This window comes from Neofelis nebulosa, chromosome 4 (assembly GCF_028018385.1).
Source record: "Neofelis nebulosa isolate mNeoNeb1 chromosome 4, mNeoNeb1.pri, whole genome shotgun sequence".
NCBI lineage: Eukaryota > Metazoa > Chordata > Mammalia > Carnivora > Felidae > Neofelis > Neofelis nebulosa.
In genome coordinates, this window is record NC_080785.1 from 124,914,850 (window position 1) to 124,937,127 (window position 22,278).

Below are 22,278 nucleotides of genomic sequence, written 5' to 3' on the forward strand. Positions count from 1 at the left end.
TTTACTATAGTTAATATCCATGATTCCCTGCAGTTTGACGTAATGGAATTTAAGATTTCAGATTGTGTTAAATGTGAAATGTAAATACTAAAGACAAATTAGTTAAAGAAGGACAGAGAGTGAGTGTGTATGTATGTGGGTGGGGCAAATGGGGGTCAATTTCTTTATCTTTCTTTTTTTTTCTTTTCTTTTTGAAAGAAAGAGAGAGGCAGAGGGAGAGGGAGAGAGAGAATCCTAAGCAGGTCCCATACCCAGCGTGGAGCCCAAAGTGGGGCTGGATACCACGACTGTGAGATCACGACCTGAGCTGAAATCTAGAGTCAGACACTTAACTGACGGAGCCACCCAGGCAGCCCTCAATTTCTTAATTGTACCCAAACCATGTACTAGTGATGTAAACAAAACAAAACAAAACAAAACAACCTCAGTGAAACCAAGTTAAATTTTTATTAAGTGTTTTATTAAGTGTGCAAATACTTTCTATAATTGTCTAGAAAGAAATAAAAGTGGGAAGGTTACTGTTTGGAAAGGGTGATGCAATATATGCATGGGGCTGGTTTTACTATGCGAAGGTGAAAGTAAATAATAGATGAATCTAGTAGGCAATTGATATCTCCATCTATGTACCTTGGATTCATGAGGGGAGTCTATAATTTGAAGCATAATTCTATAATGATAAGTGTAATTAATAAATAGTGTGCAAGTACAGATGTTTCTGCTGTAATGAGGTAAATGCATTCCTAGTATGATCTGCAAAGTCACATAATAAAAATTATAGTGTTATAAACCAGATAGGGTCAGGACAGACCTACTCAATATTTATGTAACAAAAACATTAACTCCCCCCACAAACCACTTGAGTAAATGTATTAGCATGATTAAAAAGACAAGTGAAATTCCTAACAAATAAATACTACAAAAACAAACAAACAAACAAACAAAACAGAATGTGTGTGTATGTGTGAAGATAGTTTGATGAAAGACTAAAGGAAGAGTTGAGGTTGCTAAGCTCAAGCAAACAAGTAAAACTGGAAAGATTTTGAAACAAGTAAAACCTGCAGAAAGGCTCGTGAGAACCACGCTATAAGCACTGCTGTGTTAGAATACACGGCCACACTGAGCCAAGAGGAACAATGTGGGTCAGGGGAATCGTGGGTAACATAGTTTTGCCTTGGCTAACTATCTGTGTTGGTCTGAGTTAGTGGGCTCTGTGCTCAATGGCTACCACTTGTGAAATCCATGAACACAGCCAGCGTTTATGTTATACTGGCACATTCCCCCATTTACCAATCCCATACGTGCTAATATGAACACAGAAAGGTTCTTGTAGCAGAACAGACTCATTCTCATCTTAGGTAAACACTGTGTTGACATATTAATGTAAAAAAAAAATCAAATTTCTAGAAGTTTTTGAAAAAGGGTATTTTGTGAAATAGAGTTACAAATTTGTATCATATCAAAATCCCTTCTTAAAACTGTGTCTTTCTACACACACATTTTTATCACTTTAGGCAGACATTTTTCATCTGTTCAGGAGGAATTCTGCAATTGCATTTGAAATGAGTTTACATAAATCAAACTGTGCACAACACATGGGTGTATTTGTCAAAAAACTATATATTGCTTTTACAAGACTTGAAATACCATGGTATCAGCCACACAGAAGACAGAAAACATGCCTTCCAGTTTCAGAAACATTTTTCCTGTACTGTTTATGTGCCTATTATCTTCTGGATATCCTAGAGATTAAGAGTGGCTTTGAATACCTTTCACTAATAAAAATGGAATTATAAATTCAAATCTTTTCCCTTTGTTTACTCAATTTGCTTAATTTACTTCTATTATTGTACCTGCAGATCTATCAGTTGCCACATTAAGCTGCAGTGCTCTCTAGGACAAAACTGTCAAACCTTCATCAGTTTTTGAATACTTGCCTCATTAATGGTTTGCTTAACATTCTGCCATTTTGTGACCATCTGTTGTACCTAAGATGCCCTTAAGTGTAAGGGATGATGCTTTTTTTCCTGTCTGTACCCTGTATTTAAGTGAAAGAAGCCTGTTAAATTTGACATTCACAGAGAAATTAGGTTTTAAAAGTTACTGGTAAGGTCCCCAGTTGAGCACTATTAGAACCCAACGCTTGCTGGCACTTAAAAATTTAGTACACATTGAAGGTGAAACTTCAGTAGGTTCTTAATAGCTCAGAAAAGGTAAAATCAATTGTCAAATTACCCACTTGAGTCCGAGAGTAGCTCTGATACTGGGAAATCCTCATTTGCTAACTTTAATGTACTTAGAGGATAATATTTCTTACATCAACTACTAGAGGGCACTGCTCTCTCAGTGTTGGAACGAGTCATGTTGTAGGACCTCTTCCATTTGGGAAATGCAACTTTTTATTATTTATCAATGGTCTTTAATCTATTAACATTACATGATCTATGAGAGGCATCCGGCTGAAAGAAGCTCTCTCTGCAATTCTCAACTGTTTGGTTTTAGTGAATTAAAGGACTCTTGGTCACATGTCAAGGGTATTTAAAGTAGCCAACAGAACCCTTGAAAACAGAAGATTTGTATCTTCATAACATTTTTCAAGAGAGAGAACAAGAATAACTCCTTAGCTAGATGTGCAGTGGGAGTCACATTTGGGAAACATATTGAGTGTGATGTTTTACTCTATTATTGAAGAGGAAAAGGTAATTCTGCATGTCAGTTCTATTGCAGTTATTCTGCAGAAACGTCACTTGGAACATTGCCAATTGATGGAGACTATTCAGTATGGCCCTTTTAGAAGTTCAGAATTCTAGATTATGTTAACCTTTATCTATTATCTTTAACTATTACCTCATCATTCCATAAAAATAAATCTAGACTGCATGCGTTCATTGAAATGTTTTCACCACTGGGGAGATAATACTGGTATCAGATTTTAAAACCCTAAGCTTTTTCTGGCTTGCTGGGTAGATACCTAGGAAGGCCCGTTATAGTGGGAATCTTCTTTTTTCTAGGGCCATTATTTCAGACCAGCGGATTCAAAATCAGCCCTAATCAGGGATGATATTCACAAGGAGACTCAACAAAACTCTGAAGTAAGAGTTTTTATTTATTTTTATTCTAATATTAGCATAATGTTTCCTTTCTAAATCCCTAATGCCGATGCCCTGCTTGTTGTGGTCTAATTCATTGAAATCCCTGCTTACCCAGGTCTCCTCCTACCGTGGTGGCTCTTAGGTTTATGGGCTCCTGTTACTTTGGGGAGGTTATTTTAAAACAAAATAATAATATTTTTTGTTACAAAGTTGTTTTGAAGAATAAATGAAATAATACATGAATTGTACCTAAAGTACTTAGCCCAATATTTTCCTAGAGTAACAACTTCATACCTACTCCTCCTCTCTGCTATCTGCACGAGTACCACCACCCTTATCAGGGGACTTTATGCTGAAATACAAGGAGGCTTTTTAAAGCCAAATAAATACATCGTGGTTTGAACAAAATTTTATTTTGAAATAATTATTGATGGACAGGTACAAAGATAAAGAGGCCCTGTGTATTTCACTTAATTTCTCCCAGGGATTACATCTTATGTGAGCAGGATAAAATATCAAAATAAGAGAAGTGATCATTGGTACAATGTGTGTCTTTAGTTCTATGTTATTATATCACATATGCAGACTTGAAAAACTACTCTGAAATCAAGATATGGAAGCATTCCATCATCTCAAAGATTTCTCTTGTGCAACCCCTTTATGGCCACATTCAGCTCTCTCCTGCCTAATCCTCCCTAATGCCTAGAAACCACTAATCTGTTCTCCGTCTCTACAGTTTTGTCATTTGGGGCGAATATTTTATATACAGAATCATATAGCATGTGACCTTTTGAGATTTTTTTTACTTAGCCTAATGCTCTTGAGATCCACCCAAGTTGTGTGTATCAACAGTTAATTCTTTTTTATTGCTGAGTAGTGGTATCTCATCCATCCTGATCTAGAGGAGAAATACTTCTTTAATGTTGGCATTTCAGGCACTACGGTAACTGACAAATAGTTTTGAGCACAGGAACCATTTCAAGATCTCTCAACACTTTTTCTGCCAACAAGTATGATCAGGCTTAGCCTTTTTTCTTTTTATACAAGGTTTGGAAAGACAAAAATTAACTGTGGAGACATGGGTGGAAAATCTTTTTCTTATTCCAAGCAAAACATTTTAAAGCCATTTTAGAATATCATATCTTATACAGGAATTAACATGTTGACTAAAAATCATTCTTACATGTTTTAAGAGCTTCAGCTGGTAAACCTCCTTATATGAGTCCAAATTAGTGATATTTTACTACATTTGGCACAATGTCGTAAACACTTATACAGATTCATGTCCTTGGTTAGACAAGTAGTACATAGTATGACAGTGCCCTACTTGATTGTAACTTTGTTATGAGATAGAAATTATTGTTGAATGAACAAAAGAGAGTCATTAGAATGTGGTAGTGAGAATCCTAGAATTCCAGTGGTTAAGACACAGTAGTATTTGTTACTAGCGATCACTACATCACCAGTTCCTTGAAGGCAGAGGCTGTGTATTATGGATCTATACATCCCTTACCTAGTACAGCATTCGGTACAAAGTAGATGTTTAGTCAGTATTTGTTGAATAAATATGTTGTAGGAGAGAATTCAGGAATTCAGTTCAAACAGGAAATTCTCTTCTCATGATGCTTTTGCCTGGATACCACATCCCTTTCTTCCCTTCAAGTGGCATTGTAAATGACTTCTTGACCTTCCTGGCCTGTGCTTAGGACACTCAATCCTTTCTAGAGTTAGGCCTTCATATAATGAAGCAGAATTACTCAAGAAAAACAATCTGGGATGTTTATACTCTTAAACTACTCTGAAACCACCTGATGGTATGATAGTAGATATTTAACAAATGGCTCTCAAAGAAAACACCAAAGAATTCAGCTTTTAGTGCTTGCAATTTCTGTGGTGTAAATACTTCCGTCATGGCCAATTTCAAGCTAAGAACAAGAAGTCAATGAATACTGAGAAGGATACACAGATTCAGCTACTGCCAGTAGGAGAGCCTTGGCACATAACTTTTTTTCCTTACTTCCCTGAAACATACTCTTATGGGAAGCTAACAGGACAAATGGACCCTGGGAATTCAGCTTTCCCGAGTCTTGAGCCTCACCCTGAAGCAGTACCATAATCTCCTTTGTCCTCCCCAGGCACACTCACAACCCAGTGCTGAGAAGAAAGGAACTTCGACTCCCTTCCATTTCCTTTGATTGTTTCATTTTGTTCCCTAATCTGTGTGGGTCAAGGTATCACAGCAGTTTTAAGGGCTTCTGCTACACATGCCCGGCCCTAGACTACAGTCTCAAGAGGAACATAAAGTGTGGATGAGCAATGTTTATGTCACCCAGCAGTGACTGATTTCTTGCTCGTCATGTGACTTCAGTAACTCCTTACACTGAAGGAGTTTTAACATGGAATGAGAACACACATTTTGCCTTTGTAATATGGGCATTTTTAAACACATTCAAAAAGCTTCATTAAGAGCAACCTGCTTTACACTAAATATACAATTCACTTCTTCAGGAGCCCAGAAGAGCCACTGTCTGCTTATGTTGAAAAATACCACCTGGAATGTTGCTTGTGCAAATACTTTATTTCTGGTAGAAATGGTCCAACATGACTGATAGAGCTTCTGTCAATACTGGGTTCAACAATGGAAACACGGGTTAACTGTATGTATAGTGGTGATAACAACAGAACAGCCTAGTCATTATTCTGCCCTCCAACTCCTATTGGCTTTTTATTGTTTTTTGAGAGAGAGAGAGAGAGCAAGTGCGTACACAAGCACTTGAGTGGGGGAGGGGCAGAGGGAGACAGAGAATCTTAAGCAGGCTCCACACTCAACTTGGAGTTAATTCCACGACCTTGGGATCTTGACGTGAGCTGAAATCAAGAGTTGTACGCTCAACCCACCGAGTCATCCAGGCTCCCCATTCTATTGGCTCTTACAAGTTTGAAAGCAACTCCGCCGTGATGGCTTAAGATGGGGTAACAAGAGGATTTACAAAGCAGATTCTGGACCTGTGGCACCTAAATTGCACTGGTCATAGGAATCACCTGGAGGAGCTTATTAAGCATACATACTCCTGAACTCGACCTGCCATGAGAAGGACCTGAGAACTTATAATTTTATAATTTTTGCCCCTGAAAATGTGATTCTCAGAGAAGAAGCACTGGTGATCACCTGGGAGCCTGTTAGAAATGCAGAATCTCAGGCCCAACCCAGGTCTTGAAATCAGAATCTAAACCTAACAAGATCCCCAAGTAATTTATACATGGATCAAAGTTTGAAAATCACTGTTAAATCTTCTTGAACACCAATTCTAACATCTTCTGGACTACCAAAATAGAATCCACATGTTGCCAGAAGGTGGTAGAGGGGAAAAAATACTCCATTTCATTTACTGATTCACTAATTTAAAAAGACTTGTAGAGACAAGGGTAAAAGATATAAAGTAACAAACGCATTTAGAACACGGCTAACATCAAATACTGGAAGGGTAGGAAACAATCTTATTAGACTTGCCACAAAAGAGTGAACTTTTGGAAGCCAAAGCAGATAAGTCAATATGGTAGGCAGAGGGAAGAAGAGCATATTTCTTACTGATGGATAAAAGAAAATATGTAATTTTGCTACAAGATTCAAACTTTCTTCCTGGTTCTACAATGTAAGAAAAGTTTATTGTGAATCTCCTTAGGTAAAGAACTATGGACTTCTAAATGAATAATGCCTTCACAGCAGTTTTACAGATGACTGAGAGATTTTAGTTGTAGGACAGTCAGTATATGGTAACACTGCTCAGTGAAGCCTTGGACTGCATGCCTGAGTCACATTTTAAATTCTAGCTCAGGGGCACCTGGGTGGCTCAGTTGGTTAGGTGTCCATTTCTTGATTTTGGCTGAGGTCATGACCTCACAGTTCGAGAGATGGAGCCCTGCATCGGGCTGTGTGCTGACAGCACAGAGCCAGGTTGAGATTCTCTTTCTTCCTTTCTCTCTACCCCTCCCCCACTCTTTCCCAAAATAAATACAACTTTGGCTCAATGAAGGCATTTCTTTGGGTGAACTCATGTAAGGAATTATCGTAATATGTACCCCTCAGGTTTCAACGTCTCCCTTTGGTTGGCTTTTAAAGTAAACTCTATACCGAACATAGGGCCTGAACTCATAGTCCTGAGATCAGGAGTCACATGCTCTACTGACTGAACCAGCCAGGTACCCCTCCCTTTAATCAGCTTTAAGTCACCAGTCATGCCAAGCAACAACTTGGCTTCGTCCTTCCATGGCAATCTGTGAAGTCACTCTGTAGGCCTAATTCTACTCACCATGTTGGTGAAATGGAGCCTTCAGCCATGGATGGAACCTCTGATGCCTGATATTTCTCTTCTATAGAAGGACTTCAGATTGAGAGTCCTGATCCAAATCAGAAGATTTGCTGGTAGATTGTACTCCACTTAACACACACACACACACACACACACACACACACCCTAGGATAAGTTTCCTATTTCAGGACAGTGTTTCTCAAAGTGTGAGAACCAACAGCATCAACATCACCCAGAAACTTGTTAGAAATGCAGCTCCCCAGGTCCCATCTCAGCTACCGTATCAGAAATTCGGGGGGTGGGGGTGGTGACTGAGCAGTCTGTAGTTGAACAAGTCCTCCAGGTGATTCTGATGCATGGCAAAGTTTGAGAATACCGTAGGAAAAGTAATGGCCTTCTGATTTGATCAATTAGAGCAGTAGTTCCCAAACTGTGTTGTTCACTAGAATCACACCTCGGCAACTTTAAGGACTAATGCCTGGGACCTAGGCCCAGGGTCTGAATTAGTTGATTTGGAGGATGGTAGGGTATCAGGAGATTAAAAAGCTCCCCAGATGATTTTAATCAGAAAATGTGAGAATCACAGAAAAGGGGTTTGGTAATGATTTGGTGGCGCTCTGCAAGAGTTTGGTATGGATATTAGTAAACAATAGCAAACATGTCTGATAATTCTACAAATACTTCTAGGCTTTAAGAAAGGTTGCACTTGGGATCTCTTAGTTTGGGCAATAAGGTACATAATGGCAGCCTCATTTTACTGATAAAGGGAGACTTAGTAACTTGTTAAAAATTTCAAATTTGACATCCAGGTGGATAGCTTTCCCTTTTCAAGACAATTTTAGTAAAGCTTCTGCCTAGATGACTACATCTGGGTAAGAAAGGCGTTTGTCCTCTCATTGGATGCTGATCACACTCGGCACATTTGATTATTTTGTAATCTGGCTCAACGAGGCAGCTGAGAAATCAGAGTCAGATGCAGATGAGCACTTGTGAAAGCCCCTGTGAAATAACTTTTAGTTTAGTCTTAATGTTTTCCTAATTTGAGAGCCAATCATCTGGATAAATGCCAAATTAACCAAATAATTGCTCAAGCCTCCACCTCACTTTAATTGGACCATCAGTTCCCTAATGGTATTTGAGCGTCCTTCCAGGGTCACATGCCCTCTACCACACAGGCCAGGAGAATCCTCACAGTACTGAAGCATTAGACACAAATTCCTCAGGCAGAACCTATTTCTGTTCCATTGCGCAGTCCTGGCAAAGTCAGGTCATATTCAAAAGACTTACTTGCTCTTAAGATAGTTCATCCCATTTCAAAATCAAAGATACTCTAGAAAACTAGTTTAACTCTCCATTAGGGTACAGACAGTCTCAGCCTGGTACAATTACTTGTTCTCTGTAGAGAATGCTGTTGGTACCCTCACATGGATTCTTTTTTCTTTTTTTTTTGGCCCCACCTGCTGTGAGTGTTGGCTGCTTACCACCTCAGCTGCCCCCTTCCCTGGGAAATTGGGAGGTTTTCCTCCATCTGCACCCACATCACCACCCCAACCCCTACTGCTCATGCTACTACCACCTAACCGGCAGCCCAGGGACGGACTGATAAACAGAGATTTCAGTAAAGGCCAGTCTCCCTTCTCCAGGGAGGAGTAACTCTAAGAGGCAGTTTATGGTCCAGATATCCCTCTCTAGGACGAGACATAGGCTAAATTTTGCCTGCGACCATGACCTTATGCAGCTCCTCCACTCTTTCCCTATCTTGCTTCTCCCTAGAGAATATTCCTTCAATGGCTCAGAGGTACCTCAATCCCTGCTTCTGCTTTTGGGACCTCAGTTGTCCTTTGTCCTTACCCCATGATTACATACACAGCATAAGCATTCTACTTGGAGCATCACAAAAAATCTCAAGGTTGGCAATTCAATCAGCAGTCCCTGACACCAAGAGGATCATCTATGTGGACACAGATATGAAACATGAATAGAAACGCTGCACTAGAAGATTTAAATTTTTACCAAGAAAATATGTACCTTACTTTTTTTTAATTACATGAAAAAAAATTATGTTTGTTTATTTTTGAGAGAGAGTGACAGACTGCAAGCGGGGGAGGAGCAGAGAGAGGCAGATACAGAATCTGAAGCAGGCTCTAGGCTCTGTGCTGTCAGCACAGAGCCAACACAGGGCTCAAACTCACAGACTGCAAGATCATGACCTGCCCTGAAGTCTGACACTTAACTGACTAAGTTAAGGCACCCCTTAATTACTAACTTTAGGCACCCCTAAAATTACATTTTATAGAAGATCCAAGTTCCCCGTGGTTATCAGACTGTATTCACCCCAATTCCAATATACCTTCATGAGTGGGAGAGAAGGACAGAATGATGCCATCACCCAGCAAATTGTGCAGCACCCCAGGGATGTCCACGGGAGTACATCACACAGTTAACCTCTTCCACGACATAAGTTAATACAGGAGAAAAAGTCTGGGAACAGATGCCTTGAGGAATAATAACATATCAATGGTGACAGGTCAATTACAAACAAGGACATTTTCTTTTTTTTTTTATTTTTTCTTTTTTTAATGTTTTATTTATTTTTAAGACAGAGGGAGAGAGAGAGAGGGAGAGAGAGAGGGAGGGAGGGAGAGAGAGAGAGAGAGAGAGAGAGAGAGAGAGAGAGAGAGAGAGAGAGAAAGAGAATATGAGTGGGGGAGGGGCAGAGAAAGGGGGAGAAACCGATTCTGAAGCAGGATCCAGGCTCTGAGCTGTCAGCACAGGGCCCGATGTGGGGCTCAAACTCACGAACGGTGAGATCATAACCTGAGCCGAAGTTGGACGCTTAACTGACTGAGCCACCCAGTTGCCGCAAACAAGGATATTTTCTTTTTTTTTTTTAAATTTTTATTTAACGTTTATTTTTGAGACAGAGAGAGACAGAGCATTAACAGGGGAGAGGCAGAGAGAGAGGGAGACACAGAATTGGAAGCAGGCTCCAGGCTCCGAGCCATCAGCCCAGGGTCCTACGTGGGGCTTGAACTCACGAACCGTGAGATCGTGACCCGAGCCGAAGTCGGACGCTCAACCGACTGAGCCACCCAGGCGCCCCAACAAGGATATTTTCTATTTGATGTACTCAAAACCAGGCCTACTCTAATAGACTGACCTCAAGGTAAAAGTCTATGTTATTCTTCCATCCAGTGAGTAAATCACCCAGTACCTACGTTAAATATTTAGCAGTTTCAATCCATTAAATATAGATATGTTACATACACATTAAATACTCAGACAGAACACATAAAACAAGACCAAGGGAAAAGCCTATCAAATATGTGCTTCCTAACCATCTCTTATTCATGACTCTAGGGTTATTACCTAGCTTGAAAGGGAATCTCCTCTCTAATGTTGGGAGATCCTGATATTTGATCAATAGCTGGAACCAACATACTGACTTTTTTCTTTCTGATAATAAAGTTTTCTCGTGTTTCTTTATTCAATTCAAATTCACCATGATTCTAAGAAAGGTAATAACAAATTAGTCATTTGACCCCAAAGAGTCAAATTATTACTATTCTGTAATACACAAAGTGACTTGTGGAACACAATCATATTTATAGCTTACCCAGGTTAACCAATATTAATTTATGTGTATTTTAAAATAGTGAAATGTCTTCTCCTTCATTCAATTAAAATGAACTTCAGGGATTTACTCACTTTACACTTAACTGTCCTTCAATTCACTTCGAGTATATTAATATGATTTTTTGGAAGAGAAAATGGAATATTAAAGAAGGAACTTCTAAGCTTGTTATTCAAGCATCTCTAAAATTGGTCCTTAATTAAGTTTTCCATCTATCTAAAACTTTGCCCATATACTTTATGTATTTGAGTCAAAATTTTTGAAAACATTCCAGGGTTCTGTATGTGTAAGAAACCATCCAGATGTTTTATAACTTTGAGCCTTTGTTAAGGCCATTTCACTCTGATCTGGAATATTCCTTGTCCTCTTTTCTGTCTGTCCAAATATAAATCACTGTTCAAGGCTCAGCTGACCATCCCAGTGCATCAGCCAAACTCTCTTTCCTGAATTCCTGGAAGCCTTTACTATTTTTACCACTGTTTGCCCTGTATCATTTCCTGACATGCCTTATTGTTCTCATATTCAACATGGTTGAGATCAGAATGGTTAAATAATTTCTCAGGCATTTTCCTCTTATCTTCACTGCTCTAGCTTGCTGACCTCAGGGCTCGTAAGAAAGTCTTAAGAAAGGACTCAGATCAAGAATTCATTTGGAATTAGTTCCAGTTGGAAGTGATTTGAAACAAATCTCTGTAAAAGATGGAGCAGCGATTCCCAACTCACAGCCCTTGAGCCCTGGTGGGAGGAGGGGACAGGGTCTGGAGAAGGGTGTGCAAGGAGTTGTTTTAAACTGTTACGTTTCATCTATGCATAAGAATATATACATAAATGTATATGTAGATATACAGACACACATCTCATATACACTCTATTGTTTTCAGTTATGGGTAGGTGCTCTAGATAAAAATAATCTGATAGTCTTTTTCATTTCCAGCTCCGCTCTTGGGACTAGTTATTCTCGGTCTTACCTCATAATTATATCCCATGATATACAGTCATTTGTTATTATCAAATTTTATTATTTTAACAGAGGGACTTACAGAATCTTTTAAAATTGTAACGGGGTTCTCAGAGTTGAAATTTGGAAAGCACTCATCTAGAGGGACTTAGGACAATGCAATTCATTCATTAGGCTGTACACCCTCAGTTTTAGCTCTTCTTCTAACTAGTTGGCTTAATGTTTAATGGGCAACATCTTTGTTTTTGCAGAAAATCCTAAGTAATCTACCATGCTGAATTGTGCTCCAAAGAGAGTCAGTTAAAACTACCGATAATCAGATCCAACTGGCACAGGGTGAAACTATAGTACTTGTCCTGGAGGAAGCTGGAATTATTGTTCCCAGTGTTAAGAGAGTGAGAGGTAGGTAGCAGCTTCCAAAAAGGTCATGCTTATTCCAGATGCAGAGTGTTCTTAGGCTTCACTGAAATGGGCTGCAGCGCCATGAACTCTCACATATTCCTGTCTTTTATGGGATAGTGGCCCAAGCTAAAGAACTTGGTGACAAGAACAGTCATGGAAGCTTTTCCTTCCTTTGTTAACTTGCACAGGGAAGAAGTACATTCAGCTTGAGAGCATCTACTGCCCATGCCAGCTCAACATGCTAGGCATCAAACAACACCTTGCTGAAGAAAAAGTTTGGACTCTGAAACTGGTGAAATCATCAGAATTTATGGTATCAGCTCCCAGTGTGTGCTTTTCTCTCATTCATAATCTTTCTATTACACTCTCCCTAAGAACTACTGCTTAGGTACTTTAGATAAATCCCAAATTCAGAGCCAAGATTTTTCTATGGGACACATACAAATTGATAGCCTGGATTTTTTTTAAAATTTCCAGAGGTTTGCCAATTCATTTAATTTATACTGTCTTATTTTTTTATGTTTCATATTTATTTTTGAGAGACAGAGAGAGAGAGAGCACAAGCAAGGGAGGTGCAGAGAGAGAGAGCGGGACAGAGGATCCAAAGCAGGCTCCAGGCTCTGTGCTGACAGCAGTGAGGCCAACACAGGGCTCAAACCCACAAACTGTGAGATCACGACCTGAGCCAAAGTCACACACTCAACCGACAGCCACCCAGATGCCCTTATACTTTCAATGATATATTTACTTAATTCATACCTCATTTTTAAAAACAGTCTCTTAACTGATTAACACATTTAACACATCATTTAACACATTCATTCATTCCTACATGCATTATTTACTGAGTGCATACTATGTGCTTCCCTGTTGCATTAAGTCCTGAGAATAAAATAATAAAAAATAATTTAATGTTTATTTATTTTTGAGAGAGAGAAAGAGAACATGAGTGGGAGACGGGCAGGGAGAATCCAAAGACAGTCTCCAGGCTCTGAGCTGTCAGCACCCAGCCCGATATGCAACTCATTAACTGCAAGATCATGACCTGAGCCATAGTCAGATGCTTAACTGAGCCACCCAGGAGCCCCTAAAATAATGATTTAAACCAAATATGGTCCTTGACATGATGGGGAAGTTAAAATGCAACAGGAGAAAAAGACAAAAATCACAACAAATGTAAAATGCAACAGTGGCATCTGTTACAAAGGACAATTAAAAGGCAAACAAAAAATCTGCAAGAGGCGAAGTTGCTCTGGGCATGGGGCCAGGTGTGACGTTCTGAGGGAGCCACAGTGAAACCTGAAGATGGAGGAAGGGAAGGAGTTAATGAAATGAAGGGCAGGAAAAGCATTTCAAGAATAAGGAACAGTATGCTCCAGTGGCCCTTGGAGGAAGGGAGGATGGTGAAGATGTGGAACAAATACTGTCAGTGCAGCTGAAGAGCAGGGAAAATGGGTCATATGGTGAGAGGTAGCTGGAGGGGCAGACCACTTGCCTATACGGTGATAAATTCAGATAAGGAAGAACAAGACGCACTTTGCCAGCTGTTCCTAGCAACCTTCCCAAACCAAGTCAACTCTTCTTCCTTCCAAGCTGAATTTTGTAGCAAATCAATACGATACCAAGATTCCACAGCATTTCAGAAACTGCTCAAATTAGAACAGTGGTTGACAGACGAATAAAAATGGGTGCCAAGGGAACTGTGTTACCCATTGGAAGCATCAGTAGAGGCTGGTTTAGAAAGTGGTCCCTGGGTAAATTCCTAGCAGTGCTAGGAATTCTCGAATATCTTTGGTCTCAAGATTTACCTTTTTTTTTACCTTTTTTTTTTTTTTTTTTTTTGATTGAACATCATGCTTAGCAAAACACGTGTTAGTTTAGTGACTTAAATTTTTTTTTCCTTTCCAGGATAAGTACTCACCTATAACACTAAGCTCTGCGCTGGAAAAGATAACTCCGTGTTTATTCTCGGCCACACACTGATACATGCCAGCATCTGAGAGGTTCACTACTGTTATGTTGAGCATTCCTTGCTCAATTTGAATTCTATCCTGTGAAAGAAAAGAGGAACACAAAACAATGACCTTCTCAACTGAGACCTTAAGGCAATTTTGTTGCATGTTATATCAAAGGGGCTTAATGAGAAGAAAATAGCCATCATATAAGCAATTTACATTACATGATCTATTTATCTGTCAACTAAATTTGTGGCAGGTCAGATGCTAAATGGAACAACCTTGTACATCAGTTGGTAAATGGAATTTAAATTGTAGGACTCTCTGGAGTTCTCATTGATTCAATAGTGAAACCATTCAGATTAATATCCTCTCTAAAATAGATGAACTTGAAATTTAAAATGCTTTTGTACTCTCAGGCTTTGTGCTGACTGGGGGGTGGGGTGGGGTGGGGAGGAGGGTAGGGAATACAACCATATTTACTGTTCAGAGTATTAAAACATTCAGATTATGAGGAGGCAGCACTTTGAAGGTTAAGAGAATTGTAATCTATATATTATAGATTATAGAAGCAGAGACAAATATTTAATATTGGTTGATGTCAGTGGCATAATCTAAGCTTAGGACCATCTTCTGGAGGCCAATTGGAAGAAAGAAGAGTTAGTGTACTGAACAAAAGACCATTCTCATTTGTCAGCCTGAGGATACCTAATTTGAATTATCAATTTTTGTAAGTCCCAAAAAGGATCTCCTCCTCCCCAGGAACCTGCCATTTAAAAAATATAAGATAAAAAGAAGTACTGGTTTTCTATTTGCCGCAGGGTCGTGATTTAGCAGGGTAGACACCTTATTAGGCTCTGATCAAATCTAGGTACCCATGTTCCCTCACGTTAAATAAAATTGAGGAAAATGCTGGTTATCTGGGTACCTACACTTTAGTGGTTTGAGTTTGGCTTTTATAATTGGGAGAATCATGGAGTCAGCAGGAGCTCTTCCAGGGACAGGAGAGGAGTATGTGACAGGGCAACAGTCCCCTTTCTGCTTTGTGTGCACTGATGACCCACCGTTGCTCACAGCAGGCACTCTTCACTGGGCCGCCTATGGTGGAGGAAATCTGAGTATGAAAACCTGCCTCTTAACTTGGGGCCTGAGGAAAATGTCAGATTTCAGGAACATTTGAGTTCAGTAGGAAAATACCACAGGAAAAGTTTAAATTGGACACAATTGTTCCTCATTCTTATTAAGGCCCTCCCCACCCTCCCCTTGCTTCATTCCTAGTTCTTTGTCAGGGTTGCTCCCTTAGATGAGCATTCCTGTATTATGTCAATGTCTCCTCTCTCATAGCAGATTCTCATAGTACTTTCCAGATGCTCTTTCAGAACCAAGGTACTTACTCTTTAAGCTGCTAAGTTTGATGACTGCTCACAGCTGGGTCCCTCTCTCTGGGTAATGCTTTTGGCAGAAAGAACTTCCCAAATTCAATGCCTGGTTGGTGCAGTGGTACAAAGGCCGCCCCCCCCCCCCCCCGCCCCCTCCACCCCGGCCCTTTGCCTCTAACTTGGGAACCTCTGAAGGGCCTTCTGCTCCAGAGCTCCCCCTGTAGGCTCATATTGGAACTGCACCACTGTTTAACCTCTGCCCAGTCTGGCTTCTCTGACTCCTTCATAGGTGAGGCTCTGAGAGCTTTCCCAGCATACCTCCTGAACACAAATGTCTGCCTCAGAGTCTGTTTTCAGAAAACACAAAGAAAGACAGTGACTACTGAAGTATTTATTTTCAAAGAGCATTTGGGCCTTATTCCCTCCCCCTCCTTTTCCTTAAGTCTTATTTTCCATATAACCAATTCTGAAAACCTTATTCAGGCAAACTTTGGTGGTTAGTTCTGAATTCAGGAGACCTTCAATATTTGAATCCTGGCTCTATTACTTACTAAAGATGGATGTGACCTTAGGCAAACTGCTCTGACCTCAGGCAAACAAGGCAGGTTCCTTGTCTGTAAATTGGGCATAGCAATAGTACTTACCTCACAAGGTTCCTTGTGAATACGAGATGAGGCAATGTGTTTGAAGTGGCAGGATAGGTTAGCACTTGTTAAATGTTTGAGAATCACACCTTCCAAATCCTTTTTAAACATTATTATAACCTATCATTTCCCCCTAACAAAATGAATAGTCTGCATAGAATTTTCATTTCAGTGGTTACATATTTCTAAAATTAACATTTTCTTCTTTTAAAGTCTATCTGTGGGGGGGGGGCTGGGTGGCTCAGGTGGTTAAGCATACACCTCTTTTATTTTTTTAATTTTTTTTAATGCTTTTATTCTTGAGAGAGAGAGAGAGGGAGACAGAGTGCAAGTGGGGGAGGGGCAGAGAGAGAGGGAGACACAGAATCTGAAGCAGGCACCAGGCTCTGAGCTGTCAGCATGGAGCCGGATGTGGGGCTCAAACTCTAACCATGAGATCCTGACCTGAGCTGAAGTCGAATGCTCAACCGACTGAGCCACCCAGGCGCCCAAGCATATAGCTTTTTTTTTTTTTTTAAGCATATAGCTTTTAATTTTAGCTCAGGCTAGGAACTCACGGTTCATAAGCTCAAGCCCAGCATTCAGATGGAGCACTGTCAGCTGGGATCCTGCTTGGTATTCTTTCTCTCCCTCTCCCTGACTTGTGTTCTCTCTCTCAAATAAATAAATAAACTTAAAAAAAAATCAGTCTGCTTAACTTTTCAAAATATCTTGTTTATTTTCATAGACATAAGTTCTTTATTTAACTCTTTCAGCATCCTAAACAGACTCGTTCCTATTTCTTTTAACAAAGAAATGGTTTTAACAAAACCATTTTATTGTTTGGTTCAAATTTCTAAAAAATAACTTTTTGAAAATGTTTTGGAATATTGGCTTACAGGCTTATTTGTGAAAAGGAGTTATCTTTCTTTGTTTGTTTTTATTCCCATCAGCAGTTTTGTCGCTGTTCTACCTCATCCCCTGGGTCACCAGCCCAGAAGCAGATCTGCTCATGGATTCTGTGAGGTCCTGATCTGTGAGGACACTCAAATTACTGCAGCTCTCAGCCCAGAGCCAGTGGGAATCCTGGCCCAAGACTTTCCACCTGTCTTGCACCACTGTGTGTGATTGCTTCTTTCACAGGAGAGCAATAGGTGGGGAAGATCCACACCCCAAGCCCTTACTCCAAGGATATTGTATCCTGTCTCCAGAGAGGATTTTTGCTTTTTTATTTTTTTATTTTTTTGAGATAGAGAGGGGACCAATTAGTGAGGACCAGAGGGAGAGAGAGAGGGAGAGAGAAAGAGAGAGAGATACCTATGAGGGGCAGAAAGGGGAGAGAGGGAGAAAGAGAAGTACCACTGCCTTCCCTCAGGCCTACAATCTAGTGCCTCCAGTCGCAGTAATCACTTTCAGTTTTTGTTCTATTTCTGTTGCATCAGCAATATTAATCTTGCATTTGCATATGTCATTACTACGTGTTTGGAGGCAGAATGGGTGTTTTGATGATGATCTTATTGGACATCACGTTGTTGTCCAGAAGTCTCCACGAACAGAAGAGAATAACAAAACCACATTGAGAGGAGAATTTGTATGCTGGGAGGTCTTACTCTCTCTTATATAGAACACATACAAATTTGTTTCTTAGCACAGTTACATGTTCCAGACTTTCTGCATGACTTTCCAATTGTACAGCCAAAGATGTTAATTTATGAAAACCAAAGATTTTGTACAGAAGCTTAATTGAACAAGGCTGAAGAACTGGATTTATGGAGTTTCTATGTATCAACTGCATTCACTTCCACTTTTTCTGCTATTAACACTTGGTTGCTTATTATTTTCTAAATAACTCATCATTTTCCTGTTTCCATAACAATGAGGTCACATGAAACATTACAGTCAATACTAAAATATGATTATCATCAGTTGGCTTACCCGAGTTAATAGTGGTTCACCATTTTTTAGCCACCTGTATGTAGGTTTGGGCCTTCCATTTGCTTTACATTCCCAAAAGACATTTTCTTCAATGGCCACATGTGTATCGTTTATTTCTTGAATCCAATTAGGTTGAGCTACAGCAGTTCAGAAAGCAAAGAAAAGATGTACATTCAGTATATGTTCAATCTATTTTTATCACATGAAATCGAAGGACAAAAGTAGGCTTGTAATAAAATTATTTTTCCAGGTGTATGCATATTTCAAGGCTGGGTTAGAGTTCAGGGGTACTTTTAGAAGGCAACCCACTCTATGTCCAACTCTGAATGTCCTGTTTTTGCAGCCCATGTGGCTGGTCTTTTAATTGCTAAAGGCAGAAAATAAAAGCAGCATTGCCATATGGCAAAATTAACTGTCCCTCTCCTCCAAGTAGCTATTTTTTACCATTTTTGTAGGAGAAATATCCCACACTGCCCCACCATTTCTGGCTGGGAGCATGTTTTCCTAGATACACACTATGTTTCCCAGATTGCTTTGCAATTGGAGGTAACCATGTGACTAAGTTCAAGCCCAGCGTACCTGTGTGAAAGTGGTGAGATCAACTTTCAAGTTGGTTACTGAAAGATACTTGCCCCGAAATCTCATTGCCCCATACCATTGATGGGAAAAAAAAAATGACAACTGCAACAGTCTTGGGCTCAGAGATAGAAGCTACGAAGGATGAAAATGCAGACTTATCAGTCTCGGACTTTGAATAACCTTGTAGAGCGAAGTCGCCCCAGACTCACCAGCAGATTGTGGGGGAAATATGTAGGGAAGAAATAAACTTTTTTTAAGCCACTGTATTTTTGGGTCTCTCTATTAGAGCAGCTTAGTCTCTCGCTAACTAATACACTTCACTCCTACATACTATATAGATAATTTTGTGACTTCTTTCTCCTTCTAGACTACATCATTGCTTACTATTGACTTATTTCATATTGATAGAATGTTATACACAAGAGTATGGCTCCAGAACCCCAAATCTCTGAATGAGTCCTGATTTTTACCAAAACTTTCATAGGAAATCATCTCTTGCCCACAGTCTAACACTGTGGAATTCAAGGTAGCCCACCATCCTACACCACTCCCGCTACCCAAATTATGCCACCTTTCTCATGCTTCAGTTGAAATCATGCTTTTTTTCTCCTTGTTCTCAATAAAGACAATGTTAATTCCACATTCCATAAAATGTCATCATAAATACCAAGCCTCGCCTAAAGCACAATTCATGCTATTGTTAACTGTAATGGCAAATGTACTTAAGTAGAAGACCTTTAGTCCAAAGTTCATGCAGAAGAGAACCACAGCTATCATTCTGGGATGTTTCCTTTTCACAGGACAATTTCTGTAGGGTAATGCCTACCAACAGAAACCTAATAGTTAGAATTGTTATCAGTATTTAATTAGAAGTTGCTACTCAATATTCTTAACAAGTCTCTTGTCTGATTTGACCTCAGAATCTTCATTGAGTGAGGCTTCAAATCATCTATAATTTAATTCAAAAGGAAATTACCAGTGTTGAGGCTAAGCTGTCTATCTTACCTACTTACTAATAAACAAAACTAGAAAAACACTCAACAAGTCACTTTACCAGCAGAGGTCTCTAGGTCCTTGAATAAATATTGCTTTCTCCTTTTCCCATCTACAAACAAATGCATGTTTTTCAAGGAGCAAAACACAATTTTACAAATCTTCTACTGATGGGGATGATGCATTGTTGCATAGGAGGGGAGGCTGAAAGGGTCGATTTTCAAAAAAAAAGTTGTAACATCAACAAGCATTAATTTCAACGAAAGGTTATAACCTTCATCCTTGAAAGAGCTGCAAGTCTGCCATTGTTCTGTATCTTCCTGCTGCTCATGCAAAGGGAGCTCAAAAGGTAGATACCTTTTCTGTTCTCTGCTTGGAGAATTTGATGTGTAACCCTGATAGGGCTAACGGCAGTTGTGTGCCTGATTTCACATTCAACCTGCTAAATATTTACCCCCACAGAGTCCATGAAAACAAAGCAAACAAGAAAAGCTACAGAAATCTATGTGGAATATTAACAACCAAGCCAAACTTTTCAAAGAGACTGAGGGAATAATAAATGGAAGGGCAAATGTAACTTATGAAGCAATGTCAAGTTGTAGTTCAAAAAGGAAACATCAAAACCACGTGCAAAGACTGAGATTTCAATGTCACAGATTTCCTGCAACACTTGAGCTTATTCGTTGCTTTCTTTCAAAAATATAGAAACCTGGAATGGAAACAAAGCCTTGCCATCCCACACTCAAAAAAAGAGATGGGGCAGGGCAGGGAGAGTCTTGAGAGGATTTTGCAAACACCTTGCAAAGTTCTAACTAACGACTTCCATGGGCTCATTTTGTCTCTTCCAACAGGCTTATGGAAGTTAAGGTGCTTGACAAGAATGCTCACTGGTAGTTATTTGTGCTGGTCAAGGTGAAATCACACACTAATTCAGCCGATGTAAGACATCATCATATACTTTCTTTGTTTTTAAGTAAAATTAATTCATAGAAGACAAATGTGAAATGATAAAAACATATTCCTTTTGAGGTGATACCTGGACAAGGGCCCAGGATCAGGAAAAGAATATCATATTATATAAATGGCAAAGAATGAGATAATCTTACTTTTTAACATGCCAGTTGCAGATCTATAGGGCAAATGCCCACGCAGTGAAGATTTCTGCTGCCACTCACTTAGACTGGATGAATCAGATCTAAGTGAGTGAGTTTCTTGTATGCAGTCTGTGACTGATGAAAATTGTTTATATCTCTCCATATCTCTTCAGGTCACCTAGTTCAAAGTCTTTGGATAACAAATGGTCCACTTTAGAGCATGATGAAAACATGATTTCATATATATATATATATATATATATATATATATATATACACACACATACGCGTATATATATATACATATATATACACATATACATATATATATACATATACATACACACATATATATATATGTATATATATATATATATGTTGGCTAACGCATATGGGTCTAAGGTATTTATTACTTAGTATCTAGTTTTAACTACCTTTTATGATTCCATTTATAAATAGTAACTCTTAAGTAAGACCTGAACAGGTTGGTATAGCACTAGTATTTCAGAAACCAAGTTGTATTTAAATGCCTTTTTGGGTAATATATGTAGATCCCACGTATTAAACAGAACGAATCACATCCACGTATTAAACCATCTATTTTGGCTATTCATGTTCTTTCAAGATTTGAAACAGAAGAATTCCTTCTCTGTAACATCTCATCTTGTTCTCAAGCTACAAATTCAAATATAAGGTTAAATGATTATGTAGGATTTGACCTTGTGATACCAATAGTCTCTTGGATAGATGAACAATCTTTTCATTTCAATCTTTTAAAAAATAACTGCCAGAAATTACCTAAATCTTTGTGTATTCCAGCCACTGGAATCATGTAAGCATCATATCCAATAAGAATTTATACTGCTGATGGATTGAATTTGAACTCAGTGGCCAAACAATTCTCAAATCTACATCTCAACCTAGATCTCTGATTCTCCAAAACCAAAAATTTCTAATAAGAAGAAATGCCATCATGAGCCTTAGAACTTAGAAATTTAAAAATGTAAAAGAAAGTATATGCTGGGGAAAAACATTTAAATCACTATTGCAAAGATGATCCAGTGGCCATTCGAAATTATTTCTGGTTACTTACATAGTCTTGGAGAATATGAATCAGCTCCAGGGAATACAGAGGTTTAACTAATAATATTGCTTAAGAAGTTTATTAGTAGTGGGTTTTATAAACCTGAAGATAATCACTTGGACTCACTTTACCACCTGGATATAGATATGGATATAAATATGGATAGCTGCTTCCCAAATCCTTATCTCCAGACTGGAAGTTTGGATTGTTCACAGAATCACTGATATATTCTCATTACCTTCA

General features: G+C 39.1%; 1 protein-coding gene across 8 annotated transcripts in view; it reads right to left on the reverse strand.

Annotated features, from left to right (window-relative positions):
- Positions 1-22,278, reverse strand: part of CNTN4 (contactin 4) — a 914,517-nt gene that overhangs the window by 129,856 nt on the left and 762,383 nt on the right. For all 8 annotated transcript variants that reach the window (XM_058726189.1, XM_058726188.1, XM_058726182.1 and 5 more), the window contains 2 exons: positions 18,286-18,422; positions 14,315-14,444 (listed from right to left, as the gene is read on the reverse strand). In XM_058726189.1, the coding sequence (XP_058582172.1) occupies positions 14,315-14,444; positions 18,286-18,422 (267 nt within the window). The remainder of the gene's footprint in view (positions 1-14,314; positions 14,445-18,285; positions 18,423-22,278) is intronic.